At 39.7% G+C, this 25,791-nt stretch overlaps 1 protein-coding gene across 1 annotated transcript in view; it reads left to right on the forward strand.

Annotated features, from left to right (window-relative positions):
* The window catches only part of PIWIL2 (piwi like RNA-mediated gene silencing 2), a 66,011-nt gene that overhangs the window by 20,498 nt on the left and 19,722 nt on the right, over positions 1 to 25,791 (forward strand). Inside the window, exons 7-14 of the mRNA XM_043981068.1 lie at positions 2,384 to 2,501; positions 2,960 to 3,084; positions 4,530 to 4,610; positions 5,089 to 5,202; positions 19,095 to 19,283; positions 20,925 to 21,009; positions 21,963 to 22,052; positions 25,092 to 25,232. Of these exons, the coding sequence (XP_043837003.1) occupies positions 2,384 to 2,501; positions 2,960 to 3,084; positions 4,530 to 4,610; positions 5,089 to 5,202; positions 19,095 to 19,283; positions 20,925 to 21,009; positions 21,963 to 22,052; positions 25,092 to 25,232 (943 nt within the window). The remainder of the gene's footprint in view (positions 1 to 2,383; positions 2,502 to 2,959; positions 3,085 to 4,529; positions 4,611 to 5,088; positions 5,203 to 19,094; positions 19,284 to 20,924; positions 21,010 to 21,962; positions 22,053 to 25,091; positions 25,233 to 25,791) is intronic.

Raw genomic sequence — 25,791 nt, forward strand, 5'->3', positions numbered from 1 at the left:
TAACATGATTGTATCTATCTATCTATCTATATATGTGTGTGTATGTGTATATATATATATATATACATATATGTATATGAAACCTATATATCTGATTGCTTGCCGTCTAAGGGAGACAGGGGAGGGAGGGAGAAGAGTTTGGAGCTCAAGATATTACAGAGGTAAATGTTGAGAACAATCTTTGCATGTAATTGAAAAATAAAATAAAATACTACCAAGGGAAAAATAAGAAATTCTGCTCATGTCTTAAAATCCAGTTCAAATGCTGCCTCTTTCCTAAAATTGTCACTGATCTCCCTCATCAGAAATAAATCTCCTTTCTATAGACCTTACATAACACTCTACCATATTCTATTCTGCATCATAGTATATTTTATTATATTTCACATAAATGATTCATATGGTCGACTTTCTCTTTACTCCTTTTTGTTTCCCCAAAGCTCACTTGGTAGGTACATTAGGGCAAGGATGGTTCTGGTGGAGGGGAGGTTTGAGGATTGTGATCTAGTCAGAAGTGTTTCTCTCTGCCCTCCTCTGGGGCCTGTCTCTTTGATTCCTCTCTTGCAACCTGCTGTCCATCTCTGACCACAGCCTTCCAACTGGCTTTCCTGCTTCCAGCCTCTCCCCCTCCCCATAACTGCCACAGTCATCTGCCTGCCCTGTCACTCTTGCTCAGAAATCTTCAGTGGGTCCTGACTGACTCTTTTTGTTTTGGTTTTGGGGTGGGGTGAGGCAATTGGGGTTAAGTGACTTGCCTAGGGTCACACAGCTAGTACATGTCAAGTGTCTGAGGCCAGATTTGAACTTAGGTCTTCCTGACTCCAGAGCCGGTGCTCTATCCACTGTGCTACCTAGCTGCCCTGACTCTTCATAATTAGGCCCCAGCACACCTTTCCAGGCAAATTTCCTATTACTCTTCTTCCTATGTTCCCTTTCAATCCAAACTGGCCTACTGAGATTCCCTCTTTAATCTCCCATTCCTCAGAGACATTCTCTTCATCCTAATATCTCTTAGGATCTCTACCTTCCTTTAAGGTTTGCCTCTGGTGTCACCCTATTGGATACATTTCCTGACCCCCACCATTTGTAATGCTATTCTTGCAGTTTCCCAAAGGCAATGCAGGCCAGGCTCTTCTTGTTCAGCTCTCGACTCAACTCACTAGATGACCTTCTTCCCAGTCTCCCGGACTCACACCATAGGGGTCATCTTGACTCCTCACTATCTCTCAAACTACCCTCACCCCCCACCTCCAATCTGCTACCAAAGCCTGTCAGTTTCACCTTTGCACTATTTCTCCAATACACACCCTCTCTCCTCTGATATTGCCACTGCTCTGGTTCTCCTGTCACAAATTTCTGCCCACTCCAGTCCATCCTCCACCGAGCTATCCAAGTGATTTTCCCAAGATGCGGGCCCAATTCATGTCACTCCCCTACTCAGTAAACTCTAGTGGCTCCCTGATACTCCAGGATCAAATACAGACTCATCTGTTTGACATTCGGGGCCTGGCCCCTATCCACCTTTCCAGTCTCCTAACACTCCCCACCCCTCAGCACCACCGTCACATGGTCTTCCATCCAGTGACACTGGGCCCTCTCTGTTTTCCAAATAAGATGCTCCATCTCAGCTCTGGAAAGTTTCTCTGGCTGTGCTACCATGCCTGGAACACTCTCCTCATCTCTACCTCCTTTGTTCCTTAGCTTCCTTCAAGTCCCAGCTTCAAATCCACCTTCTGTAAGAAGCTTCCCTAATGCCTCTTAACTCTAGTGCCTGCCCTCTGTTGATTTCCTATTTATCCTGCATGTGGCTTGTTTGTACACAGTTGTTGGCAAATTGTCTCCCCTGTTAGATTATAAGCTTGGGAGCAAGGACTGTCTTTGCCCTTCTTTGAGTCCCCAGTGCTTAGCACAGAACTTGGCCCATAGTAGGTACTTAATAAATGTTTATTGACTGACTACTTTGATATATGCTTTGTATTTGCTTTTCTAAATATATGTTGCATTTTCTCCAGTTCCTTGAGAGAAGGAACTGTGGTTTGTTTGTTTTTTCTCTTCCAAGATACTTGATACAGTGCCTTGCACATAGAGGGCACTTAAGTAAATATTTGTGGAATTTATTGTTTTAATTATCTTTGTATTAATGCCAGTGTTGGGCTTCACACATACCTAAATAAATGTCATTTGCTTGGTTTCTGATTTTCCTGTTTAATTATAAATCTCATACTAAAGTTTATCACACCTTTGTCATGAAGGTGGTTCAGGCTTTTGTGTAGCCACTAGATGGGGTAGCGGTTATGAACATAACTGCCTCTTACTAGTGATAATGTAAGAAATGCTACTTTTTTCACCCAGATTGAATTTGAACCCTTTGTTTGATTCCTAGCCCCAGTGTGGAATGCAAGAGTATGAGGTTCGGCATGTTGAAGGACCATCGATCTGTCACGGGAGATGTCACTGCTTTTGATGGCTCCATCCTCTATCTGCCCATTAGACTTCAGCAAGTAAGACAGAGGCATTGTTCTTTGAATGGAAACCTAGGCATGGGCATGTGGTTTGAATAGGGGGGAACCTGTAGTCCTTGAATATTGGATTTGTAAATTCCTACTAATTTTCAAGAAGGCTTTTGTACAGAATAGCCTGGAAGTTCTTACATGAATAGGAAATCCAGATGTACTTTCTTGTTCTAGAAAAAATGGTCAGAAATTTTTGCATGTAGGAATTGAGATTTATTTTGAATCCCTTATCCTAATGTACTTTAGCTCTTGATTGTGGATTTTTATTACTTTCGGAATGTTGGTAATGTTTAAATAAGCTCCGTGGAGGTCAAGAATTTTTCAAATCCAATTGTGGTTTTGCACACTAGTGTTTGCTATAATTCATGTATCAGATACCATTGGAATATGTTAAGGCTTGGGAACTTGCCATTCACAATTTTCATTTGAGTTTTATTTCCTGTTAGACTGTTGAGTTGAAGAGTCAGAGGAAGACTGATGGTACTGAGATCAGCATCAAAATTCAGATGACCAAGATCTTGGAACCCAGCTCTGACTTGTGTATTCCTTTCTACAATGTTGTTTTCCGGCGGTGAGAACTAGTCAGGAATAAGTAGTACTTGTTCTCTACAAGCATTAGGCTACCTGGACACTTTTGCTCTTTTCATTTGTCTTCAATCTCTTTTTTCAAGTTAATACTAATGTTCTTGAGGAGGATGGTTAGCATTACCCGCAGCTTAGGCTTAATTTAAAGTTTTGAACAGTTAGAAAGGATGATACTGATTCTGTCTCAGTTAAGAATTGTATTCTCAAAAAGTGATAGACCCAATAAGCAGAGTTGGGTCTGTGAAAACAAGTTTTTGATTAGTTAGGTAAAGAAACATGGGTCTTTTGGATTCCAGTTAGGGACTCTTGAAATTAATATACATAAAGAACACATCAACACATATTCATACCTACCCTTGGAAATAGTATATAGAAATATCTACGGAAATATTTCTCCTTAATTATATTAATTTTTCCTGGAGATTTTTAAAAATCTTATTTTTATTTGTATCCTTTATGAATGTATCTATCCTCTTCCCCTATCCATCAGTGCATCCCTTTTAAAGATTTCTAAAAGTGGGAGAGCAGTTCAGCACATCATCTATGCCTTAATTATATTTTTAGAGATTTATAATGACTGCTAATATTTGCTTTTTCTTCATTTTAAGGATGTATGTAACTTTCATAAGACCGTCCTACTAATATAATATACTACCTTTTTTTCAGTTTGGTAGAATACCATTTCCATTTTCTTTTTGATAATTGAGGATAGTTTTCTTTGTTTTTGAGTAGAGGAAATTTTTTTTCCTTTACCAGGGAAAAAAGACTGATAGATTAAACATCTCAAAAGTGGATGCTCTTCCATTCTTTTCTAGTAATGATAGATAGTTATATTGCACCAAGTAGGGAAGTAGATTGAATTTTCTCATGACAAATTATTAGGAATAAGGTTGCACTAAAATGTATATCTCATTTTATTATGGCAAAGTATTAGCCATGAAGTAACACCAAATGTATATAATGTGTTAGTTAGTCTTGATGAACTTCTTTTTTCACTCGTTAAAAAATCTATATTATAAGGGTTGGCTTTCTAAAGAAAGGAGGGGGGGGGGCAGCTAGGTGACGCAGTGGATAGAGCACCAGCCCTGGAGTCAGGAGTACCTGAGTTCAAATCCGGCCTCAGACACTTAACACTTACTAGCTGTGTGACCCTGGGCAAGTCACTTAACCCCAATTGCCTCACTAAAAAAAAAAAAAAGTAAAGGAGTGGGGAAGGTTCTCAATAAGTGCATGTATATATGTATGTGTATATACACATATGTATACACACATTTCTGCCTCAAGATGAGTATCTCAATAACTTTCATTTATCTTTTGGAAGTCTATTTCGTTTGTATAAAAGTTGTTACATATGGGACAGAAGAAGACCTGTTAGACTTGAGAATTCATTGTTTTCTGATTGAATACTCATCGTAGAGTTTTCTTTGGCAGGGTAATGAAACTTTTAGATATGAAACTTGTGGGAAGAAATTTCTATGACCCTTCAAGTGCTATGATACTACAACAACACAGGTTGGTAATATATTTCTCATTTTGGGGAGTGTTCTTCACAGATTTTTTCCTTTTTAAACTTTAGAATGTGAAACAGAATGAGGGGCGGTGGATAGAGCACCAGCCCTGGAGTCAGGAGTACCTGAGTTCAAATCCGGCCTCAGACACTTAACACTTACTAGCTGTGTGACCCTGGGCAAGTCACTTAACCCCAATTGCCTCACTAAAAACAAAACAAAACAGAATGAATAATAGAATAATATGATAAAATTGATAAAATATAATCACATGCTTTCCTTTTTAATTTTTCAAGTAAAATCAAACTGATATTAGATTTGACTCTGTCAGTTACCAAATTCCATCATATGCTTCCCACAAGGAAGCAGGAGTCTTTGTCTAGTGTCATTATTTTAAATGTGAGGATTGAAGTGTTAGTCTTTGTGCAAGACTCCAGATTAAAGAGCACTTGTTTTTGGTTTTTTGGTTTTTCTCATTTAAGGTTGCAGATCTGGCCAGGCTACGCAGCTAGCATCAGACGGACAGATGGAGGACTATTCCTGCTGGCTGATGTCTCCCACAAAGTCATTCGAAATGATTCAGTGTTGGATGTTATGTGAGTGAATGAGATGGTGGGACTGAGAAAAGGCTATTCAATTTGGCAATTAAGAGTTATTAGGGACTTTTTAAAAAACAGTATGTGTAATGGTGGTGGAGATAGAAGCCAGATTACAAGGGGTAAAGGAGTGGGTGATATGGAGAAGAAGGTAGTGATAGAATAGGTTATTCTCAGTTTGGCAGTATTTGAATAGAAGTCTAATAATCCAAGGATTAGAAGAAATTCACACATACACATATCTATTTTTTTTGTTTTGTTTTGGTGAGGCAATTGGGGTTAAGTGACTTTCCCAGGGTCACACAGCTAGTAAGTGTTTAGTGTCTGAGGCTGGATTTGAACTTAGGTCCTCCTGACTCCAGGGCCAGTGCTCTATTCACTGTGCCACCTAGCTGCCCCACACATATCTATTTTTGATGAACTCTAGTCGCTAAGACTGAGGTACATTCAGTGATAAGTCATCAAAGAATATAAATGGTTTCAAAAGAAGAATTGTAAACCAGGGGCTTACACACCATCAGTCAGTTTTGCTTAACTATCTTTATGACAAGGAAGTGACTTCTCTTGGGGTAGGAACAATATTGGGAAATATCTGGTGTAAACAGTATCAATAAAACTTTAAAAAAAAGAAAAGAAAGGAAGTTTCTCAGTGAAAGAGTAGCACTCAAGGCATTAACAGAGTAAAGGAAAAATTGTTTTGTTGTCTTGTTTTTCATTTGTTTGTTGATGGTGTTTTTGGTTTTTTTTAATAGGAGAGATTTGAAGATGTTATTGGGTTTGGGGGGGGGGCAATTGGGATTAAGTGACTTGCCCAGGGTCACACAGCTAGTAAGTGTCAAGTGGCTGAGGCCGGATTTGAACTCAGGTCCTCCTGAATCCAGGGCCAGTGCTTTATCCATTGTGCCACCTAGCTGTCCCGATTTGAACATTTTAAAAGGTAAAGAGAGCAATTGGAGTGAGTGATGGACAGATGTGTACTAAAAAAGTCCTGGGAAAATGACAATAATTTGTTTCCTCAGAGCTTATCATAGTGCCTAGTATTCAGTAGGCACTTAAATACTTATTGAGGGCAGCGAGGTGGTGCAGTGGATAGAGCACCGGCCCTGGATTCAGGAGGACCTGAGTTCAAATATGGCCTCACACACTTGACACTGACTAGCTGTGTGACTCTGGGCAGATCACTTAACCCTTTTTGCCCTAAATAAATAAATAAAGGAAGGAAGGAAGGAAGGAAGGAAGGAATGTTTGTTGACTTAACCAAGGATTAGCTTTATTATGAAGGAATACATCTTCTGTTGAGGCAGGAGAGAGAAGTTTTTCCAGTGAAGTAGGAATTGTCATTTGAATAAGATGGACTTTTGAGATGTGGGCTTAGAATAGTCTTTATGGGACATCTGATAAGCTAATAAAGGAGATATTAAAAAGTTGTTGTGGGGCAGGTAGGTGGTGAAGTGGATAGAGCACCAGCCTTGGATGCAGGAGGACCTGAATTCAAATCCTGCCTCAGACATTTAACACTTACTAGCTGTGTGACCCTGGGCAAGTCACTTAACCCCAATTGCCTCACCAAAAAAAAAAAAGATAAAAAGTTGTTGAGCATCAGTGAAAGTTTAGGTGAAATCATAGAGCACGGATTTGCAGTGGCCTTAATGGAGAGTAGTTTTGTGACTGTAGTAGCCTTCAGCAGCCAGTTAGACATTGGAACAGAGGTATTATCCAGAATTGGAGATTGGCAAAGCAAGTATGGTAGAATTTCAGAGGTATAATGGGGTTCTGGGGTGCTAATGAAACCATTGTTAAAAGGTGTGATGGCCCAGGTTCACTAATCCCCCTTATCTGGGTTCTACATATCAATCAACAAGCATTTATTTAGTACCTGCTGTGTGTCAGGCTTTGTGCTGAGTCCTGGGATACAGAAACAGAAGCAGAAGTCTTTTCTCTTGAGGAGCTCACATTCTCATGGAGAAAATGTGTATATGTGTATGTATGTGTGTATGTGTCTGTAAGAAATAGATCAAAGTGGCCTTACAGGAAAAGGCAATAATAGCTCATGGGAACAGTACTGCTTCCGATGAAAGTTAAGCAGGGTTTGCAGGAGGTAGAGGTGTCCACACCCCTAGAGCATTCCAGGTGTGGAAGGTGGCCAATACAAAAGCTTAGAGGTGGAAGAACAGCATGGCTGGAGTGTAGAGAGTGTCTGCTCATCCATTGCAGCGTGCTTTGTCCCACTAAAATTGGAAAGGATGTGAGATGGGGCTGTTACCCCCTCAAGGAATAGCTATTCTAGATGTGAAGTGATTTGGAGAGCAGGGTATGAATATGCTGGGAGGGCGTGGGGGGAATGGGGAAAGATGCTGGTGAAGGTGCCCTGAGCAATGTGATATTTTTCCCTGAGGGACCCACTCTGGAGCAGGAGGGAAAAGGAATTTCATTAGCCAGGGGAGTGGACAGAACGGTGGAGGTTTCGATGATGAGTGAAAGTTTGGTGCCTGGGAGACAAGCCCCATGGTTGGCTTTTGACTAGGATGTGGCTTCTCTTTCCACCTTCTGATTGGTTGATCATATACCTATTAGAGGCATGCCATAGTTCCCCTCACTGCCCCCCCCCCCAAGATCCCCAATTTTGGAAACTGTTCCATTAATCCACAGTCATTTATTAAACACCTATTTGTGCCAAGTAGTGTGTTAATCTCTGGTGACACAAGACAGAAGTGAAATCCCTGATCTCAAAGAGCTTATAATCTAAAGGGAGACAATCTGTAAACAACTGTATACAGACTGCATAAATAAATGGAGATAAGCAACAGGGAAGTCACAAACATTAGGGGGGATACAGAAAACTTTCTTGTAGAAGGTGAAATTTTACGTGAGAAGGAAACCAGGAGGCAGAAAAGAGAAATGAGGAGGGGAGAGCATTCCAGGCATGGAGCAGGGAGGCCAGAGTCACTGTATAGAAGAGTCCATAGGGTGATGAGTAAGGTGTAAGAAGACTGGAGAGGTAAGAGAGGACCAAGTTATGGAGAGCTTTGAATGCTACTAGGACATTGAGAGGAACATCACATTAACTATGGGAAGGGGAGGGGGAAAAGATTAGGGAAAGCTTCCTGTAGAAGGTGATAGCTGAAATGAGCCTTGAAGGACAGAAAGGATTCTAGAAGGTGGGGCTGAGCAATGAGGTCACATTTTGCCTGGAATGTCAGATGCCTGCAGGAGAGTAATGCGAAGTTAGGTTGGAAAGGTAGGTTTAAGCCAGATAGTGATAGATGGCTACCACATACTATTTTGATACATATTCTAAAACTTAATATCTTTGGAAGCATAAAAGTTTGCCAGCACACCTCTTCTGTAGTTGGCAGCTCACTTGCAACACATTGTAAGCTGCTTTATTTTAGATAATCTGTTTGAAAAAAGCTTTATTTTCTCTATGATATATGCCTCTTTATTTTTCAGTTATATATATATTATGTCTTTTTAAACACTTCTTCATTTGGATTATCATTACATAGTGTAATTATTCGTTTTTTAAGATCCCAGGTTTCCTGGGATACTTCTAAATATCTTTTTTAAAAATTAATGATTTCAACAACAAAAAAATAAGGAATAAAATCACAAGTAAAACTTGAGCTGTTTTCAGAAGCAGATAATCTCAGACTTGAAATAAATCACAGAGACCATATAAGAACAAGGATCTTCTCCACAAGACATCCAACAAATGTTCTTTTAGCTTTTTCTTACAGACAAACCTGTAACTGATTCTTGGCATGAGCAGAAATTGTGAGAAAGTTTTTCCTTCTATCAATCCCAAGCCTGCGTCTCTGCAACTTCTCCTTATTATCCTGAATTCTTCTGCCTTTGTAGCCAGGTAGAACAGGTTCTTTTTTTTTTTTTTTTTGACATTTGAAGGATACTAGTAGACAGGCCATCCAAACAGTTATACCTCATTCTTACCGTTTGACCAATCCATCATTTAAGGTTGTATAATTTTTTTATTATCCTTTACTCACTCCTTCTTGCCATATAAGCTGAAAAATGTCAGTCAGCTTCTGTATGAGCAGGGGACCCCTGACCTTGTAAATCTCAGCTGGAATAGAATCAGCACCAGGAGCCTAATGGCATTCATAACCTCTTCTTTTTTTTTTTTCTTTTTTCTTTTTTCTTTTTTCTTTTTTCTTTTTTCTTTTTAGTGAGGCATTTGGGGTTAAGTGACTTGCCCAGGGTCACACAGCTAGTAAGTGTTAAGTGTCTGAGACTGGATTTGAACTCAGGTACTCCTGACTCCAGGGCCGGTACTCTATCTACTGTGCCACCTAGCTGCCCCCAAAACCTCTTCTAAAGTTGGAAATTTGTCTAGAGAGGGGCTGACTCCAACCTGAGGTTTAGGGTCAGTGGCTTCAGCCTTGACTGGTGATGGTCTATTGAGAATACTATGGAACTGTTCAGCCCATCTCTCTGGGATCATGCTCGCTTATCTTCGCAGTATTCTTTCTGGGGATATACACATTGATAATGAGACTGACACATACACTGCCAGAGCTAGCAGCATTTGGGAGGCTCCAAAGGAAAGTTTGGGAGAAAAGAGGTATTAGGCTGACTACCAAACTGGAGGTAGTTTGAAAGTTTACAGAGCCAAGCTGACTTTATTATTGTTATGTCTGTGAAACCTGGACAGTATACCAGCACCATGAACTTTGTGCCTGACCTGTGGTAGAGCATTCTTGTATTGGTCTGATCAGCCACAGTTGGACACACTGTAACTTGACCCTAACATAGTGATGTCATTTTGGTCCTCTTTGAGAACAAAGGACAAGCACCATCACCAGTTAGGCCTAACCCTTTGGAATGGTTATACATCTCATGTAGGAGGCTCTAGTGTTCCAGGGCTCAGTGCAACATGAACAGTGCCAATTGCAAACAGCCTCAACTAGAGGACCTCACCATCTATAGGGGCTCCCTCTTAACTTGAAGGACAGATTTTTGTTTCTCCAAGTACACTGTCTCTATGAGTAACCTCTGAGTGGCTGTGTGCTATTTGCACTACTTATGCATTCATAAGTATAACAACATCACATGGAGTCAATTGATCACTAAGCATTTATTTATTTATTTCTTCATTTTGGGTGAGGCAATTGGGATTAAGTGACTTGCCCAGGATCACACAACTAGTAATCATTAAGTGTATGAGGCCAGATTTGAACTCAGGTCCTCCTGAATCCAGGGCTGGTGCTCTATCCACTGCACCACCTAGCTGCCCCCACAATTTTTAAATTTTATAGCTTTTTTTTTCTTTTCTTTTTTTTTGCAAGGCAATGAGGGGTCAAGTGACTTTCCCAGGGTCACACAGCTAGTGTCAAGTGTCTGAGGCCAGATTTGAACTCAGGTCCTCCTGCATTCAGGGCCGGTGCTTTATCCACTGAGCCACCTAGCTGCCCCGTCAATAAGCATTTATTAAGAACCTGCTTATAAGCCAGGCACTGTGCTAGGCCTGTGGATACAAATTTAAAAGTGAGACAACTCCTGGCCTCAAGGAATTGGTTTACATTTTACTAAAGTTCCCTGATCACTTGGATTTACCTAGTGCAGTTCACCTTTTCCACAGACACTGTACTGTTAGACCTTGCTCTCTAGGAAGGTCTCCAGCCTTCTTAGCACAAAGCTGAAGCTTAACTTCACATAGATGACTTCTGGGCCGCTGGTGCCATCCAAGGGGCTGTCCAGTGCCTGGGAACATTCTCAAGTGTCAAAGGCAGGTCCCCTGAGGCTCTCTAGTGATCACCTAGCTTCTCTGCACCATCCCTATCATAAGCCTAACAGGGTTTACTCCAAAATTCTGTTCTTGGGGTATACCTCATTCTTTCTTATTTGCAACGTCATCAAACCCCATGGGTTTAATTATCTCTATGAAAATGACTCAAAGACATACTTTCCAGCCCCAGTCTCTCTCCTGAGATGCAGTTCTGCATCACTAAGTACCTTTTGGACATTTTGAACTGGACATACCATAGATATCTCAAACAGAACATGTCCAAAATAGAAAGTTATCTATTCTCAAAGATCCACCCCTCTTCCAAATTTCCACCCTTCCAGTTTCCCAGGTTCACCACCTCAGGGTTATCCTTGGCTCTTCATTCTCCATCTCATATAGCCATTCTGTGGCCATTTCTATCACAAGATTCTTTAAATCTGTCCCCTTTTCATTGCTCACATAGTCCTCACCCTAATTCATGTGACTGAACTATTCACCTTATGCCTGGACTATTACAATGGCCTCTTAATTACCCTCCCTGCCTCCAAACTCTCCTCTCTCCAATCCATTTTACACATATCTGCTTACCCCTAACTAAAGCGATTTTCAATAAACATAGTTCTGACCATGTCACTCCTACACTCAGTAAACACCAGAGCCTCTCACCTCTAAGTTCAAATATTAACTCCTACATTTGTCATTTAGACCTCTTCAGCCTGACCCAAACTCACCTTTCCAGTCATTACACATTACTCCCTTTCATGAACTCTGAGGGCCATTCAAGTTGACCTCATTATGAATTCCTGCTCCCATCTTCATGTATTGGCTGTTGTCTATGCTAAGAATGTACACTTTCCTCCCCTCTGACTCTTAGAGTTCCTAGTTTCCTTTAAAACTCAGCTCAAGGGGCAGCTAGGTGGCGCAGTGGATAGAGCACCGGCCCTGGAGTCAGGAGGACCTGAGTTCAAATCTGGCCTCAGACACTTAACATTTAACTAGCTGTGTGACCCTGGGCAAGTCACTTAACCCCAATTGCCTCACCAAAAAAAAAAAAAAAAAAGAATGTAAAACTCAGCTCAAGGGGGCAGCTAGATGGCACAGTGGATAGAGCACCGGCCCTGGATTCAGGAGGACCTGAGTTCAAATCCAGTCTCAGACACTTGACACTTACTAGCTGTGTGACCCTGGGTAAGTTACTAAACCCACATTGCCTTGCCCCACCCCCCCAAAAAAAAACAGCTCAAGGGCCATTTTCTACCCCATTACCTTATATTACTTTATATATGTACATATATTTACATGTATATACACCCCTCCCCTCATGTGTATGTGCCTGTCTCCCCAATAGAAGATAAACTACTTGAGGGCAGGGACTATTTTAGAGCTTGTCTTTATATCCCCAGCTCTTAAACCAGTGCCAGCCAGCCATATAGTAGACTGATAGTGGTAGTTGATAGACTGATTACCTACATTCAGGCTAGGGGAAACTTTCCTTCCCTCCCTCTGAACAGTGGTATCCCTAATCAACCCAAATTTCAGTACACTACTATGTTCATTCCTATCTCTATAGTGTAAAGAGTACAGGACTTTGAGTCAGAAGCTCTGGTTTCTTGTTTTGGTTCCTCCATTGACCAGCTTGAGGGTAGAACAGCTGACTTTTATGATCCTCAGTTTCTTCATCATAATAGGGATAATATGCTTACTTTGAAGGAGGCCAGATATAAGTAGATAAAGAACCAGCCTCAGAACCAGGAATCCCTAGATTCAGGTCCCACTACTGACACAGACTGTATTTGAGACCCCTACACAAGTCAAATCACTTCTAAGTATGCCAGGCAACTCTCTTTAAGACTATAGGTGGGGGGCAGCTAGGTGGCGCAGTGGATAAAGCACTGGCCCTGGATTCAGGAGGACCTGAGTTCAAATCCAGCCTCAGACACTTGACACTTACTAGCTGTGTGACCCTGGGCAAGTCACTTAACCCCTATTGCCTCACAAAAAACAACAACAACAAAAAAAAACCCAAAACAAAAAGACTATAGGTGTTAGTTGACCTACATTGGTAGAGAATTCCCTTTAGTAGTGAAATCACAGGTCTGAACCTTACACTTATTTTATCCTTGTAGAATTATTGTGAGGAAACTCTCTTTAAGGATAGTAAATTGAGCAGCAACTAGGGACAAGTAGCAAGAAACTCAGATCAACTTTCTAATTCAAGATATGGAAACAGTAAAAGAAATATTTAAAGCATTAAAGTAGGGGGAATTAAGTACTAACTAGATGCTAAACTTGGTTTTTTATGCTGAAGCGTTATGCATGAGATATTTATTCTCTATAAGCAAAAACCAGGTTGCCCAGTCCTGGTTGTTTTGATCAGAAAGCACTATGTCAATGTAAGTTGTTATTCTTTATGTTGTTCTTCCTGCTGAACTCCTCAGTACGCATCTCTCAACCTAACTCAAGTCTGTAAAAAGAGGAAGTACTTAGTCCATACTAATGAGCCCATGGCCAATACAGAGGACTTGGAGTCAAAAACAACAACAAAATAAAAATTCCCATGCAAGCCCCTCAAAATGTAACTCATATCTGATTATTGAAGCTTTGGGCTTGAATGAACCAGACTTGATGTTGTGTTTTTTTAAATTATTGCTAATACTATACTTTATAAATTAATTGCCACATATATTAATGGCTATTGCACCTGTTTTGGCAGTATGCATTTATTATTAATATCAGTAAAGTATTGACCCCATGACTCCCTAATTTCTCATAGTCTCAGGCCTTCATAACCTACATTGTCCTAAGAGGAAGAGTGTGCACCAAGAAAGAGCGAGGTCTTTAGATAGAGGCATGTCATTATACACTGATTTAAGCTAATGGGTTATAGTATCATTCAGTTCCATTGATTGACATGATTTGAGGGTGGTCTAAGAGTATGCAAAAGGGTAAATGGTGTGTAGGTGTGTTTCTTCACTTAGCTAAACAAAAGAGTCATTCTCCATTTCCTTTGTTCCCTTGGGCTTATCCCAGGCAAGAGCTGAACTTTTTGTAGTGAGGGAAAGAAAGCACTAAAACTGTTCTCTGGATCTCCCCTAGAAATCCGTTATTAATAATTATTTTCTCACAATGTTTTATTGGGTTTGTTTTGATATAACCGATACTTAGCAACAAATCTTTTTTAAAGAGTATGTTCTCCCAGATAGTTAAATTATTATGTACAAAAAGAAGAGATGCATTCTTTGACTTTTTTTAGCATGATAGTAACAGTGAACTATTATATTTGATAAGAGTTTGTTTCCTTTCTATGTTGACTTTAATCACATATGTTTATCTTTTACCTCTGCTTTTTTCACTCTGCATTACTTCTGGGTTTAGTCCTGAAGATTTTTCAATAAATTCCTCCATGGCTTGTGCTGTTATTGCTGAAAGGAACCAACATATCAATATGTTAACATAGAATGGGCTTATTAAGTATACATAAAGATGCAGGTGGCAGTGCATTAGTTTTATCCCACTTTCAAGTGAGTGCCAGGCCTTCTCTTTCCCTCCAAAAGATTAGTTACAGCCCCTGAAAGTAAACTCACATCAGTAACATGAGTGGAACTGAGGACCACCAAACCGTGGTCCTGTGAATGAGAAGAGCAAAGGCAGATGGGGGGGAGGAGGAGGAAGATGATGATGAAGAAGAGTTAGGAGACTCTGGGTAGGAATTTCTCTAGTCTTTCCATATAAGCCTGTGACATTTTTTAATACAACAAACACAAGGTCAAGTCAAGGCAACAAGTATTTATTAAGTGCTTACTCTGGGCTAGACAGAGTGCTAAGCACTAGAAATACCTAGGCAGAAAGACAGGTCCTGCCCTCAAGGAGCATGATAATGGCAGAAGATACATAAAAGGCAATTGAAAATGGGGGGAGGGGGAGGTAGGAGATGAAGGTAGCATGGTAGGAGTGCAGCCCGGAGAGGAAGGAAAATATGGTTGGCCTGGGTCTCCTCTTAAAATGGAGGTGATGCTGGTGAAGAACCAGCCAATCAGAAGTGGGGTGAGGGGGTGCCTTCCAGTATGAGAAGTGAAGAAGCAGGGTAGAGTGAGCTTCCAGACTGAAGAGATTTCTTAGAGGGTCAGGAGTGTGGCCTGAAGAGGAATGTATCCTTTCATGGCTCTGTGCTATGGCAGTTGATAATGGACAAATCTTGTGGTACAGAAGCAGCTAGGTGACATAGTGTATACATTGCCAGACTCAGTCGAGAGGACCTGAGTTCAAATTCTGCTGTCATCTGCTTCCTAACTTTATGACTAGGCAAATCACTTAATCTTTCCCAGCTTCCATTTTCTTATCTGTAAAACGGTGATAATAAAAGGACTGTCATAAGGGTCAAGTGAAGTCATATCTATAGGGTTTTGCAAACCTTAAAGCACTATATAAATGCTCACTGTTGTAGAAACCTCCCTGATTTGGGAGAGTGCATAATACCATAAGTAGGAAATCCTACAGAGTTAGGAGCTAGAATTTTCATACGAAAAAGCAAAAGTTTGTCACCAGGTTATAGTCTAGAACCTGGTACAGTCACAGGGTACACAGGAGGATCAACAGAATCTAGGGGACTGGTGAAAACTGAAGCTCAGGCTAAGCTAGAGATGTCAAGAAGCAACAAATGCCAGAGTTTAGCAGACACTTTTCTGTCTGCTGCTCTCAGTGTCATATTGGTTTGTGGTACAGGCTGCTCTGCTCTCCAGCTGCTGATGCCTCAGCAGGATGTCTGAGCCTGCTTAGTGGTTTGCCTTGGCATTGCTACCAATTTCTGCCCTCTTTATAGTCCACTTCTTTTCCCTTACTTTTTCTCCTTAATTTTCATTTTAATTATAAATTATATATGGTGCACTGGATAGAGCACTGGGCCTAGAATTAAAATCATTGAAGACCCAAGCTCAAATTCCATCTCAGACACGTACTGAATGTGTGACCCTGGGCAAGTCAACTGAACCTCTGTTGGCCTCAGTTTCCTCCTCTGTAAAATGAGAGTGATAATACTAGCAACTGCCTCCTGGGATTGTTGTGAGAATAAAATGGAATCATAAATTTGTAAAGCACTTAGCACAGTACATGCCATGCAGTAAGCATGTATTTTCCACTAGCTGAGATGTTTGCTGGACTCCCTAGAAATCTCAGATTCTTTCCCCATTTGGGTGAGGATGCAGGGAGGATTAGGTGAGGAGTTGTGGAGGTGTGGAACAGGCTGCAAGCCCAGGATGAGCAGCAGTCTAGATCCCTGGAAAAGATCGGGGCACACTCTAGGGTAATGTTTTCTTGTCTACCTCTAGGCTGGTATACACATCTTTTCTGGAATTCTTTGTACTAGAACAATATAGTTCTATGCTCCATACCTTGTTTGGTACTAGCAAAGCATATATTTTCATGGGAACCCTGTGTGGAACATCATCTATAATGGGTAATTATCAGGCTCTCTGAATTTGAACCCCATTTTTCCCTTTAACAACCCTGGAGCTATAACAGGCAAATCTGGGGAGACCCTGATTTGAGAGAAGCTTGGTGGCTTGAAAGATTCTTTTATCTTTGAAGTAATCTTAAAGTCTGGTGATGATGGATCTATGTGAGTTTAATTTTTTGTTTCTTATTTTTAGATTTCTATAGTTTTTTTTTCTGTTCACAAAGTATCATTTATTTTTCTTGATTCTAGAAAGTTCTTAAATAATTTTTTTCTGCAATAAGTGATCGAAGGTTGGCACTCATGAATCAGTCAGTCATTCTAGATTCTTCTACCTGTCTCCTGCTCCATATGGGAGAGGAAAAATTCTTTTTCAAAAATTAAAAACTAAGTGATGGATTTGACTTTTTGTCATTATGGTTGGGTTGGAAGCAGTTTAATACAAAAAATATTTTTAATTTGATACAGAAAACATTTTTTATTAAATAGACTTTAATTTTTAAAATGAATTAATGTAATGGGAGTCTAAACCTTACTTGGCTGATCGATCTCTCCACGTAGAGGACTCTGGGTAGATGGTAGGTGAATGTGCCCTTAAAGGTACTGGGGAAAGGGAGAATGTCTGTACTTATTTTTGATACATCTTCGAAGTAAATATCCTTTTGTAAAAGTCATTCATTATTAAAATGGTTAAATTGAATTGGCATGCTAGTCACTAGGCCCCTAACAGTGATAAGAGAAAATAGCTAGTGTAGACTGTCAGGAGAAGAGAAACATGCCAAACCTTCTGAAGTCCTTAGAGGCAAATGTGGCAGCCTGGCTCTAGGAGAGAGTCAGAGCATTGTTCCATTAAATTTTGAAATTGACAAAATCTTCTTTATAATAGTGCTTTTAAGCCAATTTTCCTCAGAAATATTAAGCATAGGGTCCTATTCTCTAAATTGGACTGTCAGGGCCATTTGTGGCAAAGCCACTTTTCTAATCATCCTTCCTGAATCCTATCGCCTTTTTCCTGACAATCTTTCTGTCTCTTCCTTCTCGGTCCATGCTTAAATTCATTTCAGCAGACATTTATTCAGTGCCAGCTTTGTGCTGGATATTGGAGATACAGAGATAAAAATGGAAAAGAGTTCCTGCCCTGAAGGAGTTTCCATCCCAGTGGGGGATGTAACACATACTTAGAAAAGGAATTCCAGAGTAATTTGAAGAGGGAGAGAGCATTTGTAACTGGAAAGTCTTGGGAGGAGGTGGGTGACACCTGAGCTGAACCTTGGAAGAAGATAAGAATGCTAAAAGGGAGGTGTCAGGAGAAGTATGGGATATGGCTTCTGTGAGCACATGGACAGACAGAAGATGAAATGTCAAGTACAGGAAGTAACAACTGATCCCATTTTAATGGAGTGCAGACATAGGAATCGTGAAATAAGTCTGAAAAGGAAGGCTGGAAGCCAGATTATTAAAGTCTTCAATTTCAGGTCAAGAAATAAGTATTTTATCCTAGGGTCATTGAAGTAGGAAAGCTATTCTTAATCATTATGTGGAAGCTGGATTGGAAGGGAAAGAAAGTGGAAATTAAATTAGAAAACTAATACAATAGTCTGGGTGAGAGGTAATGAAGCTCTCAATTAGGATGATGGTTGTGTTAGTGCATTGGAAAATATATGTGTGTGTACATGTGTGTAGGTGTAGATGTAAAATACACACATATATATTTCTTGATTTTGTACATGAGGCTATCAAAAGCCTTACTGAAATCTAGAAATCCGAGGCCTGCAACATTTTCCTGAACAAGCAGTCTACTAACTGAAATGAAATTTAGAATAATTTGTACATAGGAAGTCCATTCTGGTTTCTAGTGATCTTCCTGTCATACATAAACCCTTTATTCAATACTCTCTTCTATAGCTTTTCTTGAAATCAACAGTAAACCCTTATAGCTTGAAAAATCTACCTCTTTGCCTTTTATGGAAATTATAGGCAAGGCAAGCATTTATCAGTTCTAATTTTAGTGAAATAAGATGTACAGCAGATCAGGAAATCACAGTTTTGGTGTTGGAACCACCTAGTCCAACCTACATCTGAAAAGGAAGCCATACTGTTACATATCCAAAAAAGGGCTCATCCAGCCTCTGCTGGAAGACTTCCAGTGGGGGAGAATCCAATACTTTTTGTGCCAACCCATTCGTTCTACTCTGGGGTACCTCTGATTGCTGGAAAAGTTTTGCATATACAATCCATCAATTTGCCTCTTTGTTACTTCCACCCATGACTTTTGGTTCTGCCATCAGGGGCCAAACACAAGTCCAATCCCTCTTCCACATTCTGACCTTTCATAAAATGTTGTTTGTTTGTTTTTTCTTTGCGTTTTATGTATTATGATGGTGATTTTCATTTTGGTTAATTAAGTAATATCCATGTGAGAGAAGTGTTTATCGTTCCCATTTTGTAGATAAGAAACTTGAAGCCACAAGTAGTTGGCCTTGCTGAGAGAGAAAGAAAAAGACGGAGACAGAGACAGAGAGAGATTGGGGGGCGGGGAGAGAAAGAGAGAAAGTGGGGGAGGGAAGTGCAGGAAAGGAAGAGGTCACCTGCCCTACCTCCTGTTTCATTGCTCTGTCTCTTCCATGTTTCATTTTGTTGTTGGTTTTTTTTTTCTGTATGGTAATGTAATCAAAACCATTTGATTCATTTTCCCCAAAGGCATGCTATATATCAGCAGAGCAGTGAAAGCTTCCAGGATGAATGTACCAAGCTGTTGGTTGGCAACATTGTTATAACCCGATACAATAATCGTACCTATCGTATTGATGATATTGACTGGAATAAAACTCCAAAAGATAGCTTCATAATGTCTGATGGAAAGGAGATTACATTCTTGGAATACTACAGGTAGGAAAGACTGGAGAAGGAAGAGGATTAAGGAACTTGAATCTCATCCTAGAGCATGATTTTTCTTAAATAATAAGCTAAGAAGTAACTGCTGTGATATTTGGCATGAATGTGCTATCTTTTAAACTTAACTCTCCATGCTCACTGGGAGTTTCTCTTGTTACTGGTTAACAACAGTATATTTGGAGTCAGGAAGACCTGACTTCAAACCCAGCCTCAGACACTTACGAGCTGTATGACCATGGGCAAGTTCTTTTTTTATGTTTTAATAAATATTTATTTAAATCATTATCATGAATAATAGGTTCTAAATGTGTATTTGTTGATTCATTGACACCTTGATTATGCCATAGGCTTTGGCAACAATTCCAAAAGCAGTATTTCCAAGACATTTGCAACAAGTGTGTAAATATTCTTTTTTTTTAGTGAGGCAATTGGGGTTAAGTGACTTGCCCAGGGTCACACAGCTAGTAAGTGTTAAGTGTCTGAGGCCGGATTTGAACTCAGGTACTCCTGACTCCAGGGCCGGTGCTCTATCCACTGCGCCATCTAGCTGCCCCGTAAATATTCTTCAAAAAGACTAGTTTGGGGGCAGCTAGATGGCACTGTGGATAGAGCACCAGCCCTGGAGTCAGGAGTACCTGAGTTCAAATCCGACCTCAGACACTTAACACTTACTAGCTGTGTGACCCTGGGCAAGTCACTTAACCCCAATTGCCACACTTTAAAAAAAAAAGAAAAGAGGGCAGCTAGGTGGCTCAGTGGATAGAGCACCAGCCCTGGAGTCAGGAGTACCTGAGTTCAAATCCAGCCTCAAACACTTAACACTTACTAGCTGTGTGACTCTGGGAAAGTCACTTAACCCCAATTGCCTCACTAAAAAAAAAAGAAAAGAAAAAAAAGAAAAACAAAAAAAGAAAAGAATAGTTTGAAAGGAACAATGCCCATGGCCTCACAAGTTATAGTATTAAAGTCAGGTTCATTACCCAATACCCACCACTTGTATATCATAATTCATAAAGTACAGAATGAAATAATGAAATTGATGAACCCAGACTTAGATGATTCACTTTTAGGCTTGGATCCATAACTAAGTAGTTTTATGACTTTTACTAGGCAAGTTCTAATAATCATTTCTCTAATCATTATTCCTCATCTGTAAAATGGGGATAATAATAGCACCTACCTCCCAGGGTTGTTGTGAGGAGCAAATGAGAATTATTTGTAAAGCATTTGTAAATCTTAAAATGCTATATATTTATATGGGCACTATCATTATTGTTATTCTTTTGGTATAGCTGGTTGGGTAAGGACATTGGATGAAGGGATCATTAAAATAACTGAGCTAATGATTTGTTGATATTTAGTACTGTCTAATTACCAAATCCTTCTGGTGGCAATAGATAACAAACCCTTTCTAGGCTATTAACCATACTTCACCACCATTCATTTACATAGCAAATTGATCTTTCTTTTTGATGCTATTAATAAATGATGATCTTTTCCCAGTGAATTCCTAACAGGGACTGTTACACAAATATTGTGCCACAGAATTGGTTAAGAAGCTCAGTTAGTTAAACTTGTCATTTTAGGAACATGAATGTTCTGCTGAACATTTTTTCTGCCTCTCCCTTTCTCTAGCAAAAACTATGGAATCACAGTCAAGGAGGAGGACCAGCCACTCCTAATCCACAGGCCCAGTGAGAGGCAGAATAACCAAGGGAGGGTGAGTAGGGCTGTGATGTCTACACTTTTCTGTTGGGTTCATGGCTACTCTCAGTAGTCTCTGGAAGTTTGGTAACTTTCAAGAACCATGGATTTACTATTATATTGTAGTTGCAAAATTCTATCCAGTGTTTCCTGTATGATACAAGTCCCTTATGCTGTGCAGTGACAAATCATCTATTGTGTATCCCAGGAGGGTGAAAGGAGCATATTTTGGAAATTGTAAAATTATATATATATATATAATATATATATGAAGAGTGAGGTAGTCAGACCTGTCCTTTAACACTTACTCATGAAGAGTGTCCATGAAGAGTCATTAAAAGGCATAATGAGGGATCTAAATTAAATCAGAGGAAAAATATTTCCTGAGCATGGATGTTAACATGTCAGATCAGTTTAATTAGGAAAGTTGTAGAATCTCATTTTCTCAGGAGAAATCAGTCTTAACTTTCCACATCGCCCCAGATTGGCTTCATCACATGTTATCAGATACAAACACCGAAGGCAGACATAAATAGGAATGGAGAAGATCAGCTGTGCACCCTCACATAATACATTAGCTGACCAGACTCTTCACCACAGCAACGCTGTAGCTGTGTCTTGGGACTCAGAAGAGACATAAGTCTCCTTTCCTAGTTTGAACTTTTCTCCTGATAACATCAATATTGTACAGGTGACTAGTAGCTATCTGCTTTTTAAAATAGTAGCTCAAGCTCAGAGGGTTTCTGATGTATTAAGGAACAGAGTAAAATTACTGAGATGTAACTGCTTCCTTCTTCAGAACCCTGTATTGCTGAGTATGGCAAACCAAAGGATGTGCCCCTTGAAAGTCAGAATATGCACAGCGAGGCATGTTGTCAGCAGTCACCAAAGAGCCATAGGAACTAGATGGCTTCCTGCCATGTCTCTTCCTCTTCATTATTTCTTCTCTTTACTCTTTTCTTCCCTCAGCTTTTAAAAGGAGAGATCTTGCTACTTCCAGAGCTCTCCTTCATGACCGGGATCCCAGAAAAAATGAAGAAAGACTTTAGAGCCATGAAGGTTAGACTCCTACAGTCTCTAGCACTTTATTATCATGCAGTAACAAGACGACTCTTTCTTTAAAGGAAGATCTTTAATAATTGAGCTGAGAAAGTAGTGGGGTCTATAAACTGATCTCCATTATGACCTGAAGTGAGCCCCTTCATTATTTAATGCTTCCAGTTTTCCCCTTTGCAAGTCAGGGAGAAACTCTTTTCTTCCCTATGGTATAATGAATGTTTGAATTCATAGAAAAATACTATTTTAAAAGTGCAGGGGATTTGGAGATCATCTATTCCAACCTCCTTATTTTTCCCCAACAGGTAAAGCAATTTGCCCAAGGTCAAACAGGTAAATGAGAGCATTGGAATTTGAACCTGGAACTTCTGGCTCAAAGTCCTGTTCTCTTATCACTGTCCTATGTGGCTCTTTCAGGAAAGATGTTGGAAAAATATAAGGAGTCATAAATAATATTCTTTTAGAGCAGTGAATTTTTCTGATCTTTTTAACACTTCAGTTGTCAAAGAGCCAACAAAGAGAAGCAAGGCAAAAGAAGAGAAGTGAATTCATCTGTCAGGGACTGATGATTGTAAAAGGGACAGAGAAAAGTTTCTGGAGAGACCAGTTATTACTCAGGAGCAGAAGTGGTTTCAGGTGCTCTCTCCAGGAAGAAATTACAGAAGGCAGCTTGCAGGGAGCAGATACATATACTAATCTTAGATAAAAACATTAGTGGCTCTTACACCAAAAGCTTTAATGTGAAGGGTTCAAAAAGAATCATGTCAATGGAGAAATTCCATTTGGTTTTTAATGGAAAAATTTTCCTGGCTACATCCCAACCCATTTTCCTTTTTCTCAATATTAAAAGATGATGATGACGACAGTGATGAGGATGAGGATGATGATGAGAAGAGCTAACATTTAAATAGCACTTACCTTGTGCCAGGCACTATGCTAAGTGCTTTACAAATAAGATCATTTGATCTTCACAACCATCTTTGGAGGTAGGTGTTATTTTATCCCAACTTTAGGAAACTGAAGCAAACAGAGGTTACACAGCTAGGAAGTGTCTGGGGCTAGATTTAACTCAGGTCTTACTTATTCTGGGTCCAGAGCTTGATTTACTATGCCCCCAGCTGTATCACTCCTGGACTGGGAAAAATAGTCTGCCTTCATTCCCTTAATTCCTTTGGTATAGTCTAGCCTAGAAATCCTGCCTTAGAACGTTGGGTTTTTGAACATTTTGAAGGCTCAAACTGGATTAAAACCCTGTTTTCCCCCTAAATCCTATGCAAGCTGTTTATAGTCTTCTGCATGGCCTATGTTAGCTTTACCTCTTTCCAAGTACTTGTCTCAAAGGACAGTGGTTTGCTTTTAGTGCCATCATATAGGAAGTGGCGGAATAGCAGACAGAGATCACTATCACTAAGAGGTTTCTTTCCTCTCCTTCATGCCAAAGTTCAAACCTACCAACCATTCCTCTCGCTGAATGAATCAACACCACAAAGTATTTTTATAGCACTCACACACTTGTTGGCACTGATAACTGCCTTGTAGGGTGTGGTAAATGTACAGAATAAATCCCACAGAACAAATATAATTTACAAAGAAATGCATTCATGCTTTTTATCCCTTCATATATAATTGCTGACAGGAACCCTTCTCATGCTTACAAGCTGTCATTGGGTAAAGCCAAGCAGCTGCTAGGGCTTGGAGTGGGACACTCACTAGACACATCATTTCTAGGTTAGGGGATCTTAACATTTTTTTTAGTATCTTGGATCCCTTTGGCAGTCTGTTGAAGCCTGTGGATCCTCTTCTCAGAATGTTTTTAAATGCATAAAGTAAAATAAATAGGATTATGAAGGAAACCAATTATATTGAAATACAACTTAATTTTTTTTTTCATTCTAACAAGTTCACAAACCACAGGTTGAGAACTCCTCTTCTAGAGCTGGAAGTGATAGGTATACTGGATAGTGATAGAACTTGTCACTTTTACAGTTTATTACATGGGCACAATCAAATGCCCTGGCTAGTGACATATCAAATGGAATTTGATATAGAGGCACCCAGGTGGTATAGTGTTTATACTTCTGGGCTTAGATCCAGGAAGACCTAAGTTCGAATTCTGCCTCAGATACTTACTTATTAGCTGTGTGACACTGGGTAAGTCACAGTTTCTGTACATGGAACTAATAGCAGCTCCTACCTCACAGGGTTGTTATGAAAATCAAATAAGGTAATAATCTCTATAAAGTGCTTCACAAATTTTAAAGTGCTATGTAAATATTAGCTACTATTATTGTTACCTGACAGATTTTAGATCTAGGAGTTTTCTGGAAATTATCTCATGCCATTAAAGTTATATTTTTTAAAATATTGTTAAAAATATTAAAACCCTGCACTTCACCTTTGTATTTTCAGGAGGGGTTCCTCCCCTGACTGTTTTCAGATGTTTTTAATAAATGTTTATAGGTTAAACTCCTTCCTAAAAAAGAAAGAAAAAGTCTTAACACATAGTCTCTTTCTCTCTCTCTCTCTCTCTCTCTCTCTCTCTCTCTCTCTCTCTCTCTCTCTCTCTCTCTCAGATCTTTTTTCCTTTGGAAAAGTTTTAGTGGCAACTCCTTAAAAAAAAAAACCATTACTTTCCCTTCCCAATGACTAAGTTCCCAAAGACTGTCTCCCTTGTGACAAATTAGTAGTTAAAATAAATCAATACACTGACCATGTCAATAAACGTATGTCTCACATTGGATCATCTGTGCTAAACAGTAGGAAGCATGCTTCCCCATCTGTGACATTTGAAGTCACAGTGAGCCACTGCGTGTATCTGAATTTTGAAGTCTTTCAGTATTGTTTTCCTTTACATTGTTAATGTAATCATTGTGTAAATTTTAAGGAGTATTTTATAAATCTTTGAGCTTCTTGGAAATCCTTGCTAATTTCATTGGGAAGGAGTTTTCACAAATCCACACTTCAAAAGCAGTACTGTTTATGTAGACCTGAATTAGAGAAGCAGTCCTCATGATCCTTTATTCTTCTTCCAATTTTATGTAGGATTTGACCCAACAGATCAACCTAAGCCCTAAACAGCACCACACTGCCCTGGGAAATCTCCTGCAGAAAATTTCAAAGAATGAGATGGCCAACAATGAAATGATTCGATGGGGGCTCTGTCTGGATACAGATGTGCATAAGGCAAGCTGGAGGAATGTGGGATGGGAGTCAGAATTAGTACTAGAAATTTAGGAGCACTAGGAAAATGAAAGGAGTGATATCCTGACATTAAATGCCTTTGATTTGTTCTTGGGCACCTTTTCTAGTCATAATTTTTCTTTTTGGGTTTCCATCAAACTTGAATTTTCTTAATTTAATTTTTCAGTGTCTTTGATAATTTCTTCTACATTTTCCAGGGATATAGGCTATATTTTAGCAAACTAGAGGTAAGGATGCCATTTGGCATTTGTTATACTTAAATATTTTTTAAGGCTTTATGTGATGTTTTTGTTTTCAGCACTTCTGTGGGCTCTTTTTCTTCTCCCTCCTCCAAATGCGGCTTTTTCTGCATACAGATCATAGAATGTTCAGACCGTCCTGTTTTCTGATCCTATTCTGATCTTTCCAGCCCCAAAGGCTGTCTGGATCCTGTGTTTTGGAATTTCTTATTTGACAGCACTTCCATTGCCCTTTTGTGCTCCTCTGTTCTCCATCCTGTCCTTTTTTCTTGTTCTTTATATATTAATTGTAGTTCTCTCGT

The sequence above is a fragment of the Dromiciops gliroides genome, chromosome 2 (assembly GCF_019393635.1).
Source record: "Dromiciops gliroides isolate mDroGli1 chromosome 2, mDroGli1.pri, whole genome shotgun sequence".
Lineage (NCBI taxonomy): Eukaryota > Metazoa > Chordata > Mammalia > Microbiotheria > Microbiotheriidae > Dromiciops > Dromiciops gliroides.